Source organism: Amborella trichopoda, chromosome 3 (assembly GCF_054954075.1).
Source record: "Amborella trichopoda isolate Santa Cruz 75 chromosome 3, AtrichopodaSantaCruz75HAP2 v2.0, whole genome shotgun sequence".
NCBI lineage: Eukaryota > Viridiplantae > Streptophyta > Magnoliopsida > Amborellales > Amborellaceae > Amborella > Amborella trichopoda.
The window spans coordinates 45,490,423-45,515,281 of NC_142338.1; the positions used below are offsets into that span (position 1 = coordinate 45,490,423).

The following is a 24,859-nucleotide window of genomic DNA, read 5'->3' on the forward strand; positions in this document are numbered from 1 at the left end:
CCCTCTTTGTAGAACACTCCACCCAAAGGCCTATGTTCTCCTGCTATATGTTGCAGATGTTACATGATCATTACAAGCAACGACACTTAGATCAGAGCTTCAAGCATGACCATATTTAAAGAACGCAAGTACAGAACTTATTAGAGGACATTAAAGCACTCCACTTTCTCCAACAATTCAAGGGAGCTTCTTAATACAGACCTTCTCAACTCCTCAATATTCATAGAAATCTTCTAAATGGAACCTCGCATGTTTGAGAAGCTTTATGAAGTCTGGTGCACACTTTATCAAGGCCGGCAGCCAACACTGAAGCAAGTTGGATTAAGTTCTGATACGTTTCTAAAAGTGTTTATTTTTAAATCTTCATTCATGTGCACATGGTATAGCTTTTACATCTAAGGTTTCTAAATTATTGAAAAAAAGTTACAATAAATCATCCAGAGTAGCTGAATGCATTTATTCTATTCATGTACAGTATAAGACAAAATGAGTTATTTGTTCTATTCATGTACATTATAAGACCAAATGAATTCTTTGAGTCACCTTGACCACATTACAATAAATTTTACAACACAGTTTGCAAAAAGAAAAAGAAAGAGACCCACACCCAAGATAATTAAATCTCATTAAATAATATATCCATGAAGCATAATCATTCATTAATATTTTAGTGTGATACTGTATGAAAAGATAACTACATTTGGCAAAAAAGAATCCCATTAAACCAACAATTAGATTTCTTCTAGAATGCCAATTTAGAAAAAAGAAAAAAACCAATAGAAAGAGAAGGCTAATCCTAACGACTTCTCTTTTGTTGGTTAGTGAAGATTACTCCTAAAATGGATATTCAGATGTGGAAGGAGAGACCCCACAGGACACAGAGAATCTGACTTCATATTCTAGTTCAAAGTTTCAAACTTACATTTCTTCAGATACATCATCACTAGCAAGAAGATGGCCAAGAGCAACTCTAGCCTTTTTTGGTACAGACTCACTTCCTTTACCTTCTTCCCTTCCCCTCTTCTTCTCACTTCCTTCTGCATCCTCAATTACTTCTTCAATACTTGAACCAGCACCATTCTTACTTACATCCATATAAGAAGGAGAAGTATGCCCACCTTCTTTCTTGCTTTCTTTTATACTTGAATTGTCACCACTCTTTTCATCTGAAAGAACACTCCGAGCTTTGCCAACATCTTTTCCATCCTTTGATGGCTCTTCACAGCTCATAAGGAAAGTGCGAACCTCTTCACTCGGTGTAACGTCAATAGCGCTTTTTCCAGCTTTGATCTTGGCACCAATTTTGGCACCCTTTCTTACCAAATACTTCACAAGTTCCAAGTGACCTCGTTGGGAAGCATAGTGCAAAGCTGTGAAGCCCTTACGAGTAGAGGCATTAACAGAGACTCCAGAGAGTAGAAGGGTTCTTACAACTGCAAGGTGACCCTTTTGTGAAGCGAAATGGATTGCACCCATGTCATCATTGGCAGCTGCGCCCACATCAGCTTTGTGCTTGCAAAGAAAGTCCACCACCTCTAGCTGTCCAGCCCATGCAGCCAAATGTAGCCTCAATTCAAGATTGTTAAGGAAAGATGAATGGTGAAATTCACATCTTGCATTGGTATTAGTGAGGCTTTACTCCACATGCACTGTATAAATCCTTGTACATTGTGTGCACGTGTGTGCACACGTGAGTATGTACGTGTGTGTGTGTGTGTGTGTGTGTGTGTGTGAGAGAGAGAGAGAGAGAGAGAGAGAGATTATCCAAGATAGATATATCAAAGTATTTTCACATCAAGTTTGTCAAACTAGAGATAACCATTAAATTCTCTATCCTTAATGCAAAGAGATGGCAATTGATAGCTCTCCTACTCTGAATTTGTTCCTCCTTTTGGTACATTTATACGGTGTGTATGAGAGAGAGACAGTGATTAGCAGGTCTCTCTCTCACATAAACTTATTGACAAGAGAAATGTTTTTTTTTTTTTTTTTTTGAGAGAGCGAGGCATATGTACACACACATACACAGAGCACTCAACCACTTCCCTGAAATAAACAGCAGAGTACTCAATCGCTTTCCAGAAATAAACAGCAGAGTTAAACTGAAATTTTATTCAATTGTTGCTTGACAATCAAGGAATCTAGGGAATAATGCTAATGAAGATAATGTCAGTATCAAACTCATAGACAAGCACTAACTGATTCAAATTTGAACTTTTTCCTAAACATTGATAGCACACTGGCTGCAGTTTAGTACTCACTGAATCAAATTTGAACTTCTTTTTTTTTGGGAAAGTAAATTTGAACTTCTTTCCTAAACATTGATAGCACACTGGCTATAGTTTAGTTGTTAAGTTCATAATAAGAAGAGAAGCAATCACAAAGTTGAAAAATGAAAAGAGATGAAGGAAAATGAATTCATGTGTCCTAATATTAATAACAGAATGAATACATATGCAGTTTTCGAACTACATTTACAAAAAAAAAAACAAGGAAGTGATACATTTTAAAATTGCGGCTATCACCAGACCCAACAATCTCCACCTTGATAGCAACATCACTATAATTGCCTCAGCAACCTTCATTGAATAGATTTCTTGAATTCTTCTCACGTGCCTCCATTGTGGAACTTTCACAAACATTTTACATCCATAGTTCTCCACCTCAAACAATGTATCCACCAAACTTCATCATTCATCATTCATCATTTTTTTTAATGCAAGCCTTAGCCCTCATTTTTTTTAATGCAAGCCTTAGCCCCTTATACATGTTGTGCTCTAATACCAATTGTAGGGTTCTCGCAAACCCGTCGTTTGAGGAACCGGGATCCCTCTAATATCAATTGTAGGGTTCTCGTGAACCCGTCGTTTGCGGAACCGGGATCCCGAAGTAGTATATACAACTATAAATTGAGTGCAAGAAGTAAAGCAAATATAAGAAAACACACCACCACAATACATGATTTACGTGGTTGACCACGTAGGGCTACATCAACGGCCTCGGCCTTGGCAAGTAGAAATCCACTATCACAATGAAGAGAGCAGTTTTAGGCTACAAGAGATAATACCTATCTCTAAAAACCGGTAAAAGACATCATGGATCTTCCCTTCTAAACTCACTTACCGAGTAACACCATCGCTCGATACCTTCTTTCTCACCGCAATACCACTTAATTTTTAGAAGAAAATATGGGTATAGTTATCACCAAACCCAGCAATAATAAGCACAAGCATTTTAAAAGTTCAAATAGAAAGAAGAACACTTTTCCAGTACATTAAATTAAACCCAAAATTCACGACAAAAAAAACCCAATACTACATGCTTCAAAAAAGTATAAAGAACAAATCCCTCAGTGTTAAAAAAAAAGTACAAAGAAAAAAATCCCTCAGTGTTCATGTCTGCACATGAATAGAAAAGGAGGAGAAAATTGATATCTAATCAGATTTTACGAGGCAAACTAAATATAATTATCAATCCTAATTAAACCCGAAGACCTAAAATACGAGAGAGAGAGAGAGAGAGAGAGAGAGAGAGAGAGAGAGAGAGAGAGAGAGAGAGAGAGAGAGAGAGAGAGAGAGTTAGAATTTGGATACGGGGTTCGAGAAAGCTTATCTCTGGCGTTAACGGCCAAAGGATTGGAAATACAGATGGATTGAAGGGCCTCCAGGTTTCCATCTCGCGCAAACGTGTGTATGTCTTCGGAATCTGAAGAAGAAACCCTCTGTCCCCCTCCCATCTCTCTCTCTAACCCCTCGCTCTCTCTAACTTGAAATATTTATTTGAGCTGCCCACTCTCCCTCTGATCTGAACTGCAACCGTTTTAATTTTTCTTCAAATTGGATTTCAAGGAACCGTCTTTCTTGGAAGGGCTAGAAGAGCTTAGACTATGATCCCGCGGGAGCGTACCACACCTCGAATCCCTTGCACAAAACACCAATTTAGAAAAATTATTTTAGTTTAAAATTTTGCTAACCGCATCAGAACTACTAGATGATTATTTTCAAAATAAAAATTTGAGTTTTGTAGCAGTTAGATCTACCTCATAAAAAATTGACGATCTCTATTCAATCTTGAGGTATTATTTTTTCTATTACATAGTTTATTTTGGAAAATTTTCTTAGTGAATTAATTTATGGATTATAGAGATTACATCCCAAAATTTGAAATCTAAAAGGTACCCCTAGTGTTATACAAAAGAGACTAAATAGATAGTATACACCAACGAGAGTAGGAGATCTTTTGGCAACTTAAAAATTCATTCACATTGTACATATTCTATGCAATACTATCACAAATATAGTAACAGACCTCATCTAAGAACCGTAACAAAATGATCAGAATATCAAAATCTTTTTTTTTTTTTGGTGAAAATATTCATATGTTATTATGGTCATTCCATATGGATTTTATAAACTTTGAAATGAGAAATACGGTTAGGCATATCTTTTACTCGAGGGAGTAAATATAGAGCGTCCTCCGCCGTTCCATAATTCAAGTCTCACTATTATGTTACCAGGATATTAATATTGAGTAGAAAAATTATAAGGGAAATTACACATATATCTATTATTTTAAGCATTGTTACAATTTTACCTACGGTTTTCATTATTACATTCAAAATTTCAGGACTCTTTTTTTTTATAACCAAAAAATAAGAGTCTTGAATTTTTTTTCCAAAATTGCCCTATTTTTTTTTATCTTAAGGATCATCACCATCATGGCCTTATCCTAATTAATTGGGTTGGCTACAGAAATCCTAGTCTACTGCTTTGTCCTATTAAGAGTCATACCCTCAGTGATGTTATAAATCCCCATATAGATCAAATAAAAACAGAATTTTGAATTTCAAGATCTAAAATTGCCTTGTTTTTGGATCTTTACGATTCGAAATAAAAAAAAGGAATAGCAAACTATCAAAGTCCGAAATTTCCCTATTTTCAAATCTTTTGTATCCCAAATAAAAAACATTCTAGACTTCAAATTTCGTTTTGTAATTTTGGGATTTTGAAAATCTGAAAAATTCAATCATAGGCTATGTTTGATAAAATAGGATTTAAATATTTAAACATTTGAATAAGAGCTTTGTTAGCTTTCTATATTTCTGGATCTCATATTATTTTTATATATTTTGCCTCCTTATAATTCAAAGTTTTGCCTGAAAACCTGTACTTGGTTTTTTTTTTTTTTACAGAAATCAGAGCTTATATTAAAGATCTAAAAAGAGATTACAGAGTCAGATTACAAAGTCAGAGACTAAAGTCTCAGATGAAATGGTACCCCTTTTTGTAAGAAAATCTGCCAGCCCATTAGCTTCCCTATAAACATGCACAAAGGAGAACACAAAGGAACTAGCAATGTCCCAAATTTGTAGCAGCACCGATCTCAACTCCCAAGGAGACTTCTGCTTCCTGTTGCACCAATTGATGACGTTTAGAGAATCCCCTTCAATGATACAGTAATGACCCAGATTCCTAGCCACCAAAAATTTTAAACCATGAAGATGCGCATAAAGCTCTACCTAATTAGCAGTTCTTTCACTAAGAGGAACAACATAAGTAAAGATAATACTACCATTCCAGTCTCTAACCACACCTCCAAAGCCCGCCAGGGCTCCCTAATGAACTGCCATCAAAGTTAAGTTTAAAACCCTCATCAAAGGCGCAACTCATCTTCCTTTAGCCCGTATTTAATGAAACCCATCTGAAAAAGATTTGGCAAATTTCTCCTCACATCCACTTCTGAAATGTCATGTCCTCCTTTTGTCACAGAAAGATAAAGCCAAACTGAATGCAAAATCGTGTCTATAATTTTCTCAAAAGGCTGACTTGTCCTATCAAAAGTTCTTATATTCCTCTCCTTCCACACCTCCCACAAGATCACGCCTCTCGTGATCTGCCATATTATCAAAACCTAATTGAGGTAAAAAAAGAAGTGACAAATTTGAAAGTAGACCCTCAACCTTTGACGGCATAACCATTGCAACCCCAAGCTGGCAAACAAACCAACTCCAGATTCTAGAAGTGAATGGACAGTGGAAAAATAAATGAGCACCTATTTCACTCTCCTCCTTACACAACAGACATATATTTGACAAGATCTTTCCCCTATTGATGAGATTATCAATTGTCAGAACCTTCTTTTGAATTGCCAGGCATAGAAAAGCTTGAACTTTAAGAGGTAAAGGTCATTTCCAGACCACAACAACTTCAGGCGTGGTCCACCTCCATCGATCATGAAACAGTAATTGGTATATCGACTTAACCGAATAGGCTCAATCTTTGTCAATATCCCACACTACCTCATCAGCAGCATTGTGAGAAGTGTAAACTTCATTAAGTAGCATCAATAAGTCAAAGAATTCAGCAAAGAGAGAGTCTGAAATCCTATTGTATAGAAGATTAATATTCCATACAATCTGGTTTTCCATGCATTCAAAATAGCCAGAGACAAGCGCATTGGGATTGGTCATCCTCTGAAATACAAGAGGAAACATATATTTCAAAGGTGAAGACCCTAACCATTTGTGACTCCAGAAAGAGATATTGTGTCTGTCTCTTAGAGACCACCAAATGTCCCTACGAATGAGAGATCTACAAGAATGAATAGATCTCCAACAATATGACATCTCCCTAGTACCATTCCTTGATCCAACCTACATTTCAAACCTATCCACACCATACTTTGCTGCGATCACTTTGTGACACAAATGGTCTTTGAAATTTAAGCTCCACCACTGATTGACAAGTTTGACTCTCCTTATTCCTAAACCACCTTCACTCTTGGGTGTGCATACCCTATCCCATCTTAGTAGATGAAATTTTCTAAAATATGTAGAAGAACCCTAGAGGAAGTTCTCATTAAGGTTTCAATTTTCCTAGCAACTGATGAGGGGATATGCAATATGGACATCTGATAAATAGGTAAATTTGATAGGCACGCCTTGACTAGGGTAATCCTTTCCCCCAGAGAAGAGTATTTAAATTTCCACATATTAAGTTTCACTTGAATTCGTTGGATGATTTTGTACCAAACAACAATTGGGAGTCGACCGTCCATAATAGGCATCCCCAAATACGTGATGGGGAAGTTCTCCACTTTACACCCCAACACCTTTGCCATTTCCTGGACTAAAGCATCACTACAATTAATACCAACTATTGTTGTTTTATCAAAATTAACCTTAAGGCTTAACGCAACTTCACAACATCTCAAAAAGGTGGCAATATTGCTAACCTGGTCAACCTCAGCCTCACAGAACAATAAGGTATCATCTGCATATTGCATATGGAAAACGTAGGGGCCTCCATTTGGCATTTGAAAACCCTTGAAATGACCACTCCTTTCAATATTTCTCACAAGTAAACTAAAACATTTTGCATAAATAGTAAATAAGAAAGGAGCAAGAGGTCACATTGACGAAGACCACGGGATGCCTTGAAGAAGCTAGTAGGGCTGCCTTTGTATAGAATGGTAAAGTGTGCTGAGGATAAACATCTAAGTATCCACTTTCTCCACAACTCCTCAAACCCCATATTCGTCATGATTTCGAGCAAAACACTCCACTCCACCATGTTATTAAGTCTTTTCCATATCAGTTTAATGACCACCCTAGCACTCCCATTCAGAACTTTAAAATGAATACACTCCTCTGCCACTATTATACTGTCTGAAATCAATCTATCCTTAATACAAGCTGACTGGGGACCTGAGATAATAGCTAGTAACACCCCCTTTAAACGTTCCGCCAGAACCTTCGCCACAATTTTATAAAATCTAGTCAAAAGACTAATGGGTCTAATGTCACAAAGAGTAGCAATGACTGACTTTTTAGGAATCGGTGCGATATAAGTGGAGTTAACCCCTCTAAAAAGTTCACCTCTCTTAAGAAACCCGTGTCATTTCCCGCAGTTCACCACAAATCAAATTCCAAAACTTATGAAAGAAGATTAAAAGGAAGCCATCAAGACCAGGTGCCTTATCGCCTGGCAATGCAAAAACTGCACTTTTTAATTCCTCCATAGAAACATCTCTTTCAAGGAAAGACATTGAATCTTAAGGTAGAACCTTGAACTCCACCCTAGTTAAACGAGGGATATGCTTCACCTCAGAGGTGAAAGCTTTTTGAAAATGATTAACAATGGCATTAGATATATCAAGACAATCCTCAACATTGACTCTTTGAATCACCAAACCAGATATGTCATTCTGACGACATATTGCATTTGCTATGGTATAGAAAAACTTTGTATTAAGATCCCTATCTTTCAACCATTTCACTCTAGACCTTTGTCTCCAATAAATTTCTTCAGCTCTTCCAAGCTCCTAAAGCTCATTTATTTTAGAGCTTCTCTCCAACATCTTTATCTTTCCTAGTTATTCTAAGAAGGCAACTTCACCTCGCCTGAAAATTAGTGACTGCAACATAGAAGTTGCAATTCGTCAGAAAAGCTAAGCTAGTTACGGTAAAAACTATGATTCTTGGCTGAAAAGTTGCAACTACAGTGGAAAAGGGTGCAATTTTGCTTGAAAACACCACTATTTTTACCAGAAAATCCTCTGAGACTCAACATAAATCAATGCAAATAGCTAGAAAACCAGCAATTCCGGTCTGAAATGGGTAAAACTTGCTTAAAAAAACACTCTTCCCTTAACAACCTAGTATCCTAACAAATAAATTATGTAATTCTCATCCAACAATACGACAATTTTCTCGAATATTCCCCGCAATTGTCACCGGAACAACAATCCCCTGTAACTGTTTTTTTCCCTCAATTTGTTTTTTGAATTTCCATGACAGAATAAGTAAATTTACATTCTAGATCATCTCTCTCCTCATATTATTACATCCTCAAATTAGTCTATTCCAATCTCTAACCCCAACCAATTTCTAGATTCTCTGTTTCCAAAGTGCAGAGAAGCAGACACCCACCTCATCTATTTTTGCATCTCTTTTTTTTTAAAGTAGCGTTAATTATTTAAAAACTAAGGATATTCATATTTTAAAATGAAAGAATTTGTCATAAATAAATGTTATGAACTTGAAATTTTATTTGGAAAATTGAATTGTTATATCAGGGCCTGAATTATTTGAAAAGAAAAAAAAGTAAAACGTTACTTAAAACCATAAAAAATTAAAAATCTGAAAATTAGAATATAGTAGGACTCCAAGTCTTCCCTAAAATTTCATTTTTATTTCTTTTTTCAAGACTAGCAAGGGCTTGTATGGGAACGCAACCTGTTGCATTAATGGTGAGTGTCTATATTAGGCTAAAGACTATAAACAATAGTTTATAGTTCAGCTTAGAAAATTGACTCGGCCAAGGTTCTCTAGCCCCACCAAGACAAGTTACTTAAATCATCCAAGTCCAACTTTTTTTTTTTCTTAAAAAAAAAGAAAAAAAAAAGTTATATATAATATAAGCACCACTTTAAATGTGCCTCTTGGAACTTCAAAAAAAAAAAAAAGGTAATGTCTTTAAAAGTGGTGTTCCTACGATGTAAAAAAAAGCGACGAACATTGAACGCATATAATAACTTAAGGGGAAAAGTTTATATAGAGCCTGGGCTCTAACAATCAAATTAGAGCCTACTTCAAAACATTCATTCGAATAGGTTGTTTTGATGCCCGAATATCATCAAATTGATAATCTCGACATCAAGATGCATAGACATGAGAAAAAAATAAATTTTAAGTTTTGGAAATAGAGCATCGTGCACCGCATTTTTCGACCATCAAGTTTTAAGATTTTTAAGTTTTCATAGATATGATTGATCTCTACTATTTTTTAAGATTTAAATTTTATAACTAAAGATGAAAATATAATTTAAGGTTTTCACAAAACTTTTCAGCATTGAAACCATATTTCTCGATACTATTTGAAGGTGGGCTCAAATTTGATTGTTTAGAGCCTCGGCTCTATACAAACCGCACCCTAACTTAAATGTGATAATATAATTAGATTTTAAACCTACTAGCCCAAAACTCGCCTCCCCCATTAGGAGGGATCGAGTTGCTCAGCCGAATCCAAGTGGCCTTGGCGAAGGCGCTGAACGCTGCGAGCTTTATAAGTACTAGAGGTCATGTCACGATACCTAACTCTATACTTTAATGCAAAGGATCCTATGATGCAAGTGCTTAAACAAATAGCTGATTTGGTTTCAAAGGATCCTCTTGATAAGGTTTGGATCAAATTAGAGCCTAGGCTCTAAATAATCAAATTAGTGCCTACTTCAAAACATTCATTAGAATAGGTTGTTTTGATGCTCGAATATCATAAAATTGATAATCTCGACATCAAGATGCATAGACATGAGAAAAAAATGAATTTCAAGTTTTGGAAATAGGCCATCTTGTAAAGCATTTTTTTACCTTCAATTTTTAAGATTTTAAGTTTTCATAGATATGATCGATCTTCCTGGCTTCATTTTACAGGAATTTCTGGGGCTACAATCTTTGTTACATGATGTCTATATTCCACTTAATGCCGCTGATGAGGTTATTTGGGAGATCCAGCCTGATGGTCAGTACTCTGTCAAGTCTATATATAATCTTTTATTCCATGACCGGTGGAGGTGGACAATGCTTGAGATTGCCCCTATTTGAAAATGGCCTTTACCCCAAAAAATCCAAGCACTCTTATGGCTAGCTGTGCAAAATAAAGTGCTCACCACTGACAACCTTATCAAGAGGGGTAAGATTCTGCCTAATGTATGCTTGATGTGCAAAAGGGCTGTTGAAACATGGCCGCATCTGTTTCTACACTGCTCATTCACCTTCAAAATTTGGCAATGGTTTTTTGATAAACTTGGGATATCCCTAGTCATGCCCGTCGAGGTTGTTGGGATCATCTCCAATTTGTCTGTGACGCTTCCCAAGTTTGGGCTTATCATTTGGCAAATTGCACGAGGCCTGATACTTTGGGAAGTCTAGAAAGAAAGAAATCGAAGAGTGTTTGATGGTATGGTTCTCCCTTTTCAGAGGCTGTTGGACAAAATCCTACATGGCCTTTGGTTATTTTGTTCAATCTCCAAGGAGGGGCCAGATATTTTGGAAGTTGATATCTAGAGGAATTTACCAACTCTTTTTTGTATAGGGACTTACAAGTGGTAGACCAAAAGGTAGATGGGTGGCCCCTTTGGAAGGTAACTTTAAACTTAACTTCAATGGAAGTTCTTTAGGGAATCCAGGCCCAGCTGGTTATGGTGGTATTGTGAGAGATTCGAATGGGGCTATGGTTTTCTCCTATGCTGGGCCGTTCTACAGCTAATTTTGCTGAAATAATGGCTCTCCTAAATGGTCTTAAGGTATTCATTGATAGAAGGGTGGGTCGATTTTGTGTCGTGGAGGGTGATTCAATGAATGTCATTAACTAGTGTAAAGGTGTCCAAAAGCCTCCCTGGGAGCTCAGGTCCACTCTGCTTCAGATTTGAGACGTGTTTAGGTCTCTTGTTATTTCCTTTGAGCATGTGTTTCGTGAGGCTAATGCTTTGGCTGACCAGCTTGCTTAAGTGTTCCAACATGATCTTTAATGTATAATACCAATAATTCAATAAATGCTCAGGAAATGCTTTATTCACATACTCTGTGCTATTATCAGTCTGCATAATTCCAATCTTGCCATTGTATTGAGTAGAAATCAGTTTGAAAATTTATTTGAATACAAAAAAAACTTTTGCTTTTTATTTTAATAAATATATGCAAGTAACACGAGATTAATCATTAATAGATGCAACAAAGTATTTAAAGCCACTATAAGAATCAATGGAGGCCAGTCCTTACATATCAGAATGTATCAAATAAAAAGGTTCTTTTGAAACATGCATAGAAGACTGAAAATGAAGTCTAGTTTGTTTCTAGAATTTACAAACTTCACAAGAATGAGAGTTTAAAGATAGAGAGGTTATCAATATTTTCAAAGCTTTATCTAAAAGGTGTCGAAATCTCTAATGCCACAATTTATTAATATCGGAATTATCTTGACTGGCAACCAAAGCTATATTCTCTTAATTAAATAAATATACCGTCACCAATCTTCCTACCCGTGGCCTAGTCATGGAAAGTCACCGAGGTTGGAGAAAATTAACATTGCAATTCATGCTTTGAGCAATTCTACTAACAGACATCAAGTTAGAGGAAAAAGATGGCATAAAAAAGACTTCAGAGTTATGAGATTTGGAGAAAAATTTGATTTTACCAACACCATAGATATAAATCAAGAAGTCATTAGCAATAGACACATGAATCATAGTTTTATTATTATTTAGGTTGGTTTCAATAACTGTCATCAAGTGTGATCCCAAAACAGTGGTGCATCGAAACCGCATAAACATGCGATGGAAAGATGCAGAACTTAAAGCAACAATAAAGTAAATATAGGATCAACGGTAAGAAAGCACCAAATTTAATATAGCTTACATACGAATTGAAACCTACGTCGATGGGAAAATAATATTGAGGCTTTACATATTCGATCAAAAAAAAAAAAAAGCTCAAAACCTCCAAAAGACATCGACTTTCTCTCTCTAAACCAGGGCTCAAAACTGGGTAACAAACACACCCAAGGAGATTCTCCCTTGACATTTTCCTTCTCTAAAAGAGAGCTTGCAACATGGTAAACCTAACAAGATAACCTATTCCCTTACTTTCCCTCACCAGAAGTCAAGGTACAAATAGGGTATCCCACAGAGCCCACCATAGCTCTTCATCTTCTTTCAAATAAAACGAAGCAATCCTTTTTTTTTACATGGGAGCTTTCAAAGCACTACAACCCTTAGATTTGGGGCAACCCAATGGCCTAGAAAACAAGATTCAACAGTCAAAGTGAAATATAAATAAATGAAAACCAAAACCTCACATATGTGACTTGGCTTCACACACATAACATCTTACACTTAAAGATAAATCATCGAGCCCATAAAACAATTGCAAAATATAGGATTTCCCATCCTCTCGAGTTTACGTCTCCTCCAACCCCAAACACTTTCTACATATTTGATGTTTATCCAGGGGAAACAACTTTTGTATGCATATCAACCACATTCTTCTTGTTGTGGATTTGATCTATTTGCAAGTCTCTACATTCTAGAGCTAATTGGATGAAGTCGTACTGAACTTTCATATGCTTTGTCTATGAGTGTTATGTTGTATTCTTAGCTACATGAATTGCATTATGATTATCACAATGGAAAAGTTATTGTCTTTGTCTCGTCCCAAATTGATCAAGTAATCTCCTTCTATGCTTTAACTAATACGACATACTCAGCTTCAGTTGATGACAAGGCAACAATATCCCTTAACCAAGATAACACTAATTATAAAAATGTAGCCATTGGTGTGTTGTAAAAACGGGATAACCCAATCACCGCTTTTGAGCAAATCAGGATATCTCAAATCCCACTAGATGCGGTGAGCACTCCACCACAATGATTTCAACATTCAAATAACATGCCCAAGAAGTAGTAACAAGTGCAACACAATTGGGAAAAATATAAAACTATAAAACAAGCAATACAGAAAATCTTCAAAGCACAATACAAATGAAAGTAGAAAATGACATACATATACGTGGTTCACCCAAGATGGGACTATGTCCACGGGCAAGACAATAAAAAAATATTCACTATCAAGAGAAAAAATTTACAAGATTGAGGTTATGTAGAGTTATCTCATGCAATCTCAAAGAAAGCTCAAACAAAAGAACGTCCTACCACAAAACCACTTACAATCGACTCTTTTTTTTGATTCACCGATGCCGCGAAGAAATGCCAACAAAATGGCCCAAGATAAGCCCCAAATGATGGTGCCAGGGACCACAAAACCACCTACAATCGATTTCTTTCTTCGATTCACCGATGCCGCGAAGAAATGCCGACAAAATGGCCCAAGATGAGCCCCAAATGATGGTGCAAGGGTTTTGTTGCAAAACCCCAATAAATTCCGACCCCCAATTTTCTCTACAAGCTCTCTTTTCTCAACAAAAGAGTTCACCCTCTTTTCCTCCAGGTTTCTCTTTTTAGATCTCTCTTTTATGAGCCTCTCTCTATAAAAATATTTTCGACTCATTTATTCGATTCACCGATGCTGTGAAGATATGCCGAAAAAATGACCCAAGATGAGCCTCAAATGGTGATGCTAGGGTTTTATTGCAAAACCTCAATTTCCAACCCCCAATCTTCTCTACAAGCTTTCTTTTCTCTTCAAAAGTGTTCACCCTCTTTGCCTCCAGGTTTCTCTCTCTAAAAAAACTTATTTTTAATGACAAAAATACCCACCATATGGGGTAGTGATTTGGCATCACCTCCCAACGTGATAGACTTTCAAGTCTTAAGTCTCGAGTCTCAATGAGTCAACATCAACAAGACCAACAAACATGTTGGACTTTCAAGTCTCGAGTCTCAACGAATCAACATCTTCAAAGCTCACCTCCCAACATGGTGGACTTTCGAGTCTCGAGTCTCAATGAGTCATCACCAAAACCAACAATTTCTAGTTATAAGTTTTCAAAGCACAAATATACATTTTATGTCTTTTTCATATATCGAAGGACAATATCAAATTTAGTACAAATCATTGTATGCTTCACGTATTCCGCATATGCACCCACACTTACACATTTGTTTAATGAACAAAAAGCATGAGAATGTTCTTATATAAAAAGAACTTTTTCCATGTTCTACTCTTTAATACAGGACTAAAACCCACTAATTTCTCTCTTTATTAATTTAGAACTTGAAAAACGATACAAATATATCATTTTTAAACATACGATAGTATTTTACTACACTTAGTACTAAAAACTTTCTTCCTACAAAGTAGAGCCTGCAATAGGGCATGAAAAACCCAATAAGATGACCCTCACTCCCTCACTAGAAGTTAAGGTACCAACAAGGCATCCAACAAAACCCACTGTGAGCTCTTTATCTTCTTTTCCTTCATTTTACTCTCTCTTTGTATTTCTCTAAAATAAAAGGAGATAACCCCGTTTTTGCATGGAAAAACGTTTGTATAAGGTTGCAACCTTAAAATGTAGAACTATGAATGCATCTCAAAAATCCATCGAAAAAGGTTATTTTAATGTTGAAAAACCATGTGATTGATCATCTTGATATCAAGATTTATGACTATGAAAAATAAAAAGATTTTAAATCTCGTAAATAATGCATCTTACAACATATTACCTACACCGTCCATTTTCAAGATTTTCATATGTTTATAGATCTACTAAATTTTGACCATTTTTTGAATTTAAAATTTTATAATTAGGTATAAAAATAAATTTTAAGATAATCTTAAGAACATTTTACATCAAAATTATATATTACGATTAAATTTAAAGGTGCAGTTAGATTGTATAAGGTTGCAACCAGGGTTTAAAAAATTGCCGAGTCGAGCCGGACTCGCCCGGTTCGACTCGGGAATCGCTACAGGACGCGCCCATTCAGCACATAAAACGAGAATCGCCCGTGTCCAGAGAGAACTGGGCGATTCCCAATAGTAGACTCGCGATTCCGTCCGAGTCATACCGAGTCACCCGGAAGAACACAGGCTGCACAGTGTTCTTCACGGGATTTCGATTTTTTTTGGCATTTTGTGATCGATTTTCAACATTTTCAGCCTTATGAACGAATATTACAGGCTTTAATTCAAATTTTGAATCATTTTCACTCAATAAAACGAATTAAAACCACCTTTTTTTTATCAAAAAATTTGGATCGAAGAGTGAGATTTAGGGTTTCCGCCATTTCAGTGATTTCAATCGAAATAAAGCTTCATTTTTTGTAAAATTTCAGGCTGAGTGATTGTAAGAGTGTTGGGCAGAATTTTGTGTTCATAATTTGTGATTATCTTGGAGGAATACATATCAATTTTGAGTTTGAAGGCACGGATGCACGAAGAACAGGTAAAAACTCAGTTTTTTTTTTTTTTTTCCGCCATGCGATCAAATCCAGTCAATATTTTACAAATCATGTATTAAATTTATAGGGTTTTGATTCTTTGTAGTGTTGTTTATCATTAGATATATTCAATTTGATTATATTTATTCAAATTTGAATTGGATTTTATAGAAAATAAGAGTGATGTCTATTAAAAAAACAATGCAATGTTTTTTTTTTTTTTTTTTCCGCCATTTTCACAATTTCAGTAAATATTTTACAAAGAATGTGTTAAATTTATAGGGTTTTGATTCGTTATAATGTTGTTTATCATCTCAGGTATTCAATTTTATCTGATTTATTTAATTTGAGATTGATTTTTGAGATTGAATGACTGATGTCTGTGAAAAACTGCGTTTTTTTTTTTTTCCTCAATTTAATCGATTTTATTTAATGTTTTGATAATAATGTGTTAATATTATAGGGCTTTGATTCCTTATAGTGTTGTTTATTAAAATATGTATTAAATTTGATGTAAATTATTCGATTTGAGGTGGATTTTTTAGTTGAAATGACTGATGTTAGGTTGGTCTGTGAAGAACTGGGTTTTTTTTTTTTATTATTCATGATCAATTTTTTTGAGAAATCGTGATTTTTTGAAAAATTGTTTTTGAGTATCATAAAGAATTAAACAATATTTTTAATTTTTATTATTAAATTTCTAGTTCAAAAAATTGCATGTTGATAGATTATTTATGCAAAAAAATACATGTTATTATATTTTTAATGCAAAACTGTATTTTTTAATTTGTTGTTAATGCAAAAAAATATATTAGCAAATACATGTTGTTAAACTGTATTATATTTTTAATGCGGTTTTGCATTAAAAAAGTATTTTTAAATTTTTAATGCAAAAAATGTATGTTCTTGATAATTGAGTTGTAGGCATGTTTGGAGCTTGCTTTTTTTATTATATTATCTTGCATATTTGTAATTGAGATGTAAGAATATTTGGCATGTGTGACTTATACAGACTTTTTTTTATCTATAATGTTGCATAAATATTTTTTTTTTCTCAGTAGGAACTAATTCATATTTGTCGAAATGAAGATTTGTGACAAGTCCATATGTATTGGCATTGTGAATTACTATACCATCGTAAATATATTTTTTATTGATACTATATCAATATAAATTTATTGTTCTTTATGTAGTAGCTGATATAGGCTATTTTTATCTATAATGTTGCATGAATAAATTATTTTTCCCAGTAGGAATTAAAATATTTTTGTCAATAAAAGTATTTTGCATTAACTAACAAATATAATTTCATGAACTACCCCTACATATTATCACTACACATGGTGATTATTTTTCATGTTCAACTGTCAGGTTAATTTTTAACCTTTTACATTTTAAAGTTGAATCATGGCAAGATCTGCAGAAGACCCTGCACGGCAACATGGGGTTAGACTTCATCCCAACAAAAAAGATAAAATTATTTGTAATTACTGCCAAAGAGTGATAAGTAGTGGGGTATATAGGTTCAAGCAATACTTGGCAGGGATTAAGAGAGATGTTTCTACGTGTAATAGTATCCCTAATAATATAAGAAAGCAGATGGCGGCATTTCTCAAGGCTACCAAAAGAAAAAAAATTACAAGGCAAAGGATGGACGAGGAGATAGCTAGTTTATATACGCCATCAAGCGGGAATGATCTAGAAGAGTAATATAATAATGACTTGGAGATGGCCACAAGAATGAGTTTGTATGAAACATACCAGAGGGAACGCGAGTTTAGAATGCCTGGTGGTTATGACATGAGCATGCATGGTGGGCCTAGCTCAGACATGCATGGCGGGCCCAGCTCGAGCATGTATGGCGAGTTCAGCTCAAATATGTATGGAGGGGTTGGTGGCAATATGTATCAAGAAGAATTAGACGTTGAAGAAATTGTTTTTAGGTTACTTAGGAGTGCCAGTATTGCAGGTCATGGTCGTATAGACCCATTTCTCTCAAAGCCTAAGTCACAACAGATGACCCTAAAAGGCATGGTTAAAGGTACAAAAAACATGTTTGGGAGATATGTTGGTAAATGGTTCTACGATAAAGGGATTCCCTTTGATGCAGCCAATAGCCCATATTTTCCACCTAAGGTTAGTGCAATCCAGAAAGCCGGGCCTGGGGTAAAACCCCCGACGGCATATGAGCTCAGTGGGCCAATATTATATGATGAGGTAGAAGAAGTTACAAAGTGGATAGAAGAATATAAACAGAGTTGGCCAAGGACAGTCATTACTCTCATGAGTGGTGGTTGGTTGAATAAAGTTAGCAAAAAGAAGTTTTTAAACTTCTTGGCCTATTTTTCAAAAGGTACAGCTTTTTTGTCTAGCAAAGACGTATCAGGGACGAAGAATGATGCAAACTTCTACGTACAACTATATAATCAGAGAGTAGAGGAGGTAGGAGATAAGCATGTAGTCCAGTTTATTACGGACAATGCGCGTGCATGTGTTCTACGGGCAGCAAGTTGATGGATAAAAGGAAGCATCTAGTAAGGATCCCGTGTGCTGCACACAACATCGATATTATGTTAGAGGAGTTCAGTGAGATTAAAATTGTGAAGGAGACTCTAGAGGAAGCAAGGTTGGTGTCGAGATTTACATACAACCACTCTAAAATTTTATTTCTGTTTAGAGAGCACTCTAAGAAAAAAGTGATAATCAGGCCTGTCATAACCCGCTTTGCGACCGATTACTTAGCTGTGGACTCTATTCGAGAATCTGAATATGCAATAAAGAGATTGTTTACCTGTGAAGAGTGGTTAAATGACCGCCTCTCAAAGTCCAGTGCCGGTATAAAAGTGGACGGCATAGTCTCAAATAAGAGGTTTTGGTCTCGATGTTCCAGTATTGTATAGGCCACTGCCCCTTTGGTCACGGTGTTAAGAATGCTGGATGCTGACAAGAAAGCTACCATGGGCATCCTTTATGAAGGTATCGAGAGGGCGAAATCAGCTATTGGGGAGAAGTGTAGTTTTGCTAACAAAGTGATCGAGATTATAGAAAGGATGTGGAACACCAAATTTGGACGTCCAATTCATTATGCTGGTAAATAAATATTTATATCATTAGAATGTTTCATTTTAAATAATTTTTTTATCAAATTGTAAATGATATTTTTCTATCTATATATTTTCTAGGTTATTACTTCAACTCAAAATTTTTCTATTTGACACCTGAACATCCCCACAATATTATGGAAGGAGTCAGATACATTATTGTAAGGTTGGAGAGAAGCCATCGAAACCAAGTAGCAGCAATACAAGAGATATTATTCAATGTTTGGGTAAGAACGTCATTGAGTTGTTATATTTGTGAGGAATAATGCACTAAAACGAAATATGTTTGTTTTAGCTTGTTATGTATAGGGATGCTATAAGATCCTTCAGAACTAGACTTGCTAAGAATTCTCGAACTAAGATGGATCCAGGTTATCCCCTCGCCAATATTTTGTTCATTCATATATTTAATCATATGAATTTTTCTTGCCCTTAAAATGTTTTTTGCATTTTAATCCAGCTGAATGGTGGAAGATATATGGTACTGATGCACCTCACCTAAAGAGGATAGCAATCAAGGTGCTATCCCGGACATGTTCTGCTACTGGCTGTGAGCGCAACTGGAGTGCGTTCCAATGGTTGCACACTATAAAGAGAAATCGACTCGCTTTGGAGAAGCTTCATAAACTAGTCTACGTTCATTATAACTTAAACCTCCGATAGCGACAAATAGAAAGGAAGCTTGAAGAATATGGGCTGATAGACTTAGACACAATATTTGTCACACATACAGCAGACTAATCGGTAGTAGAAGAGGAGGAGCCAGTGTTACACAAGAGAGCGTTCCTTGAGGCTATCGGTGAGGAAGATCTTGAAGAAGGTGATGAGCAGCATGAAAGAGGAAGCAGCCAGCCAACGTATCCACAATTCGTCGGAGATGTCGGTGATATTGCACCTAATGAGGGAGAATGTGAAGGGAGTCTAAGGGAAAATGAGAGAGATGATGATTCTGAGGCCACCCTATCCCAGCCATATTATTCACATATCGAGTCCCAACAACAACAGTGTAGGGATGAGCACGACAGTGTAAGTGAGCATGAAGGATAGACAAGCTTCAGGGATTTTGAATTGGAAACACAACAAAACACTAACACTCAGGGATTTGGGTATAGTCAGATGCCTACTAATATTGATGATTCGTTTTTAGATCGAGTCAATGAATTGTCAAACGAATTCAATCAATGGCACCAGCGTGACCAAGAAGAAGAACGACGTCGTCTGTTATTTTATTTTTAGATCGAATGTTACTAATTGTATGCTTTATTGTAGTTCATGTATGTTGATATACTTATTTCATGGTAATTCTATGTTTATCCTTTTGTGTGATGTAAATTAAATGATAAATAGTAGTTCATGTAGGGAAAAAACATATTAATATTCGCATATTCATGCAAAGAAGTGAAAATTCTTAATGGAGTACCCTCATTTCTTATTGAATTCCTAAAAAAAATATTTATAATGAATTTTAATAATTTTTTCGGATTTTTTTGAAGCTTTATTCTGACCGATTCTCAATCCGGATCGTCGATTCAAATCGGTTTTTGAGATGCTCAATTGAGGTCACCGATCCGTTTTTTAAACCATTAGTTGCAACCTTATGAAAACCACACCTTTTTTACATTTAATGCTCGGATTTCAAAAAGATAATAAATGAAACCAAAAGCTCTCGTGTGATTTGACATCATACAACAATATTTGTCTTCTTGGCTTGTATTGTTGGTGCTAGTGGTAGTGGTGTCAATTCTCATTACGAAGCATGTCGCTTGTACCATGGACTTGGACTTAGGGTTTGAAAAAGTTTGGTAAGCTCTTGTCATTTCATTTTTCCATTTTTAGATACACTAAGGAGCCCATTATGTGAATTTACAACGAATCAAACCATACAATTTTAAATAATAAATTAAAAGACCATTAATTTTTGTTACAAAAAAATCACTATAATCAGTGTAAAAATTGAACTTTAAGCTTAATCAATGGGGCGCCTCCATTACCCATTTTCACATCAAATGACCAAGATAGATTATAACCTCCTTATACTAAAATTAAATGGTTTTATCATGGGCTGGCTAGCCTACGCTACAACATAGGTCAAATTGCATAGATTTAACAATTGAAGGGCCACCCACATTTACTTATAGAGGAGAATTTTTTATTTTTTTGTAATACTTTTCATATTTTTTTTCTGTATTTAGGTTTCACCCATGTTTTCATAAAATTTCAGCTCTAAAAAATTTATAGAAAAAAATAAAATTGAAAAAATATCTACACAATCTGGCTATTGAATACACCCAAATTGAGTATGAGTTGTCTGGCCGATATTATTCGATAGACCGTCTGCTCACAAAATCATTTTATATACTAAAAATATTAATAGAAAGTAGTTTGAATATTGGATGAAACCCAAAAGACCTAAGAGTTTGGACTACTTGAATATAGCCTTCAAATGGCCATCACACTTGCAGAGCATTAGTTCGAAATATCTTCAAACCGTCCATTAAAAAAAAGGGTGAGGTTTGTATACAGCCGAGGCTCTAAACAATCAAAGTGGAACGCGCTTTCAAATGGTGTAGAGAAAATATGGTTTCAATACTGAAAATCTTTTTTAAAATATATTTTCATCTCTAATTATAAATTTTAAGCTTCAAAAATAGTGTAGCTTGAACAAATCTATGAAAACTTGAAAATCTTAAAAATTGACGGTCCAGAAATGCATTACAATATGCACTATTTCTAAAACTTGAAATCCATTTTTTTTCTCATGTCCATGCATCTTGATGTTGAGATGATCAATTTGATGGTATTTGTTCATCAAAAAAACCTCTTCTAGTAAAAATTTTCAGGTGCGTTCTAATTTGATTGTTTAGAGCCTCGATTTTATATAAGCTTTTTTCTTAAAAAAATTGGTTTTGAAAGTTTAAATTTTAATAGTAAAAAAGGCGGTTCACCATATTTTATTTATAAGTGATAAATGACCCATTATGTGCAGTCATTTCAATTTTTTAGAATTAAATACTGATGTAATAGGTTTTTTTATGTACTTTTTTTAAATATTAGAATTAAGGGATAGAGTTGGAAGTATAATTTTTAAAAGGTGAAAGGTTAAGATTTAATATTGATTAGAACTTATTAATGAGAAAGTTAGGATTAAATATTTCTTCTATAAATATATAGCTATCAAACAAAAAGAATATGAAGAGAAAAAAAATCAAAAATTGTATGGGAGTTGTGAAAAGATATGTTCGGGGTGATTCCCTTACACACCTTGAAAGAGGTCAAATCTCTCAACTTTGGGCCACTCAACTCTGAGAAATGATATATTCTTTTACTTTTCTTTTATATTTTTATTTTTCTAGTTTAGTTTATTTTCTTTCCTCTTTTCAGGCATCAATTGATATCATAGTTTTAGAAGTCTATAACAAAGCTGTCAAATCCCGATCTTTCAAGCGAGGACATATTGCTATAAATCATAAATATTGTGGAACAGAAAATTTAAAAATAAGGATATAAATCAAGACATGAAAGGTGTATGAGAACATATTGGTGAACCTTGAGGAGATATTGATGAACTTTGAGTAGAGATCAACAAAATAACCAGCAGCTACTATAACCAGAAAGTATCTATCGCAGACAAGATTGTGGTTGCAATCCCATTACTCCAGTGCCAAATCTAAGTTAAGGGATGAGTCGAGCATCACAAACAACTCTAGGGGCCGATTCCATACATAATAAGTAAATTTTGTGACAAAAACCATGACATAAGGAATGCCTACGTGTTAAAGTTGACCTTCCCAATTTCATGAGGAATTTGGAAGATAAACCAAAATTATCTTCGACATCACCAACTTCCACTACATGTTTCCTATTAAGTACTTGCTTAATTGGGTGATTGACGAAAACAAAATCCCTAGACAAATAGTGGGAATTCATTACCAACTATTCAAGTAGCTTTGAAGGATGCAATAAACATTACAAGCTTGAGGTTGAGCTTCTCTTAACTTTGGATAATGATATAATGGCTGTTAAAAAAATTTATTTATTTTTAGAACCTAAAATTAGGTTTTTAGGTTATGTAGCCTTTTGTTTATTTAAATTAGGGTGTTTACATATTTTTTAATTATATTTTAGTTGTAAAAAATAGAGGGATAGAGTTGAAAGTTTAATTTAAAAGATGAAGGATGATGGTTTAATATTGATCAAGGAATAAGTTAGATTTAAGAATTTTTTTATGTAAAAATGTAACTACTGGAGAAGAAACAAAAGAGGGGGAAAAAAAAATATTGGGTCTTGTGAAAATATATTTTTAGGGTAGACTCCTTTCCAAAACTAAAAAGAGTGTTAAATCCGGGTAGATGCTATGGAGACACCAAAATGGAACATATTCCCTCACCCTTCTTTTCCATCCATTTCTTTGATTTAATTTATGGATGCAGTTAGCATGCAGGCCAAGCCCGCACATGTAGAAATGCGAGCCTTTGAATAAATCTATTTTTTGGATGGATTTTTTACCTTAATTTTTAAGGATATGTATTATCTAACATGGAGATCGTGAATATGATAGAATAAATAAATTTTAAAATTAAAAAATACTAATTCTATTAAGAAACATTTGGACCGTTAGTTTCACTTGGTTTTTTATGGACCATATATTTGCATCCATCTTTAGAATAAAATGGATGCTTTATACTTCTAGACCGCATATATATAGAAATGCGATCCAGCCCATGAAACAATTTTTCTTAGTTTATTTCATTCCCCTCTTCTTGCATCAAACGCTTTCAACACTTTTGGCTTTATAAGCACTCGCACACATATCAATGTCCACATAACTCTATCCCTCGCATTTGACATACACAGGCACTTATCAGATAATTAATACTCCACATTGTGAATAACAAGAATTATTAGATACCCCTAATTCAAGAAGTCGATCAGTTGTGCCGCCAATGGGGTATTAAATGGGTATGTTGCTTAGTTACTTAGAATAAGTACTTAATTAAAATTTAATTCCACTTTGTCAATAACAAGACTCATTTAATATCCCCCATCCAAGAAGTGGGTCGGTTGTCCGAATTGCTACTTCCCCAAGTTCTTTTTCTATCCCTCTTTCTTGTTTGAAAACTTTTCATGAGCTTAGATTTTATAATAAAAACTTTATGGAAGTTTATATAAGTGTCGGGCTCTAAACAATCAAATTAGGATGCACCCAAAAATTTTCGCTAGAAGAGGTTGTTTTGATGCCCAAATATTTTCAAATTGATCATCTCGATTTCAATATGCATCAACATGAGAGAAAAAATGGATTTCAAGTTATGAAAATAGTGCATCTTGTAATGCATTTTTGGACAGTCAATTTTCAAGATTTTCATAGATCTACACTATTTTTTAAGCTTTAAATTTTTATAATTAGATATAAAAATATATTTTAAGGCTATCACAAAGACTTCTAGTATTAAAATCACATTTCTTTACACTATTTGAAGGTGCGCTCTACTTTGATTGTTTAGAGCTTTGGCTCTATACAAACCGCACCCTTAAATAAAAATATCCAAAATTTTTTAGAACGACATCCATATCCATAACATCATAGTTTGCGTTTTTTTTACTTTGCATGATATGCTCGTCACAGATCTAATAGGATCCGAGGACCTCTCACCCCAATCTTTATTGATGCCCAGACCCCTAAAAAGACCATCATGGTCATAATAAGACCATTATTGTTGAAGGACTCATTCATAAACCCACAAAGTCTTAATAGAACCTGATGGTCTTTCAATGCACAAGAGAACATCACGGTCCTAAAAGAGTAGTGATGCTCACTTGGACAATAGGGTGCAAACCACCAAAGAGCATCAAGACTCGAGAGT

The 24,859-nt window shown here is 34.9% G+C and overlaps 1 protein-coding gene across 1 annotated transcript; it reads right to left on the reverse strand.

Moving 5' to 3' along the window:
• Positions 1-638: 638 nt before the first annotated feature.
• LOC18443936 (Ankyrin repeat family protein) lies at positions 639-3,757 on the reverse strand. The gene is made up of 2 exons (XM_006854116.4): positions 3,594-3,757; positions 639-1,567 (listed from the first exon to the last, which is right to left on the reverse strand). The coding sequence occupies exons 1-2, from the start codon at positions 3,734-3,736 to the stop codon at positions 919-921; spliced, it is 792 nt and encodes a 263-aa protein (XP_006854178.2). The 5' UTR covers positions 3,737-3,757; the 3' UTR covers positions 639-918.
• Positions 3,758-24,859: the final 21,102 nt, after the last annotated feature.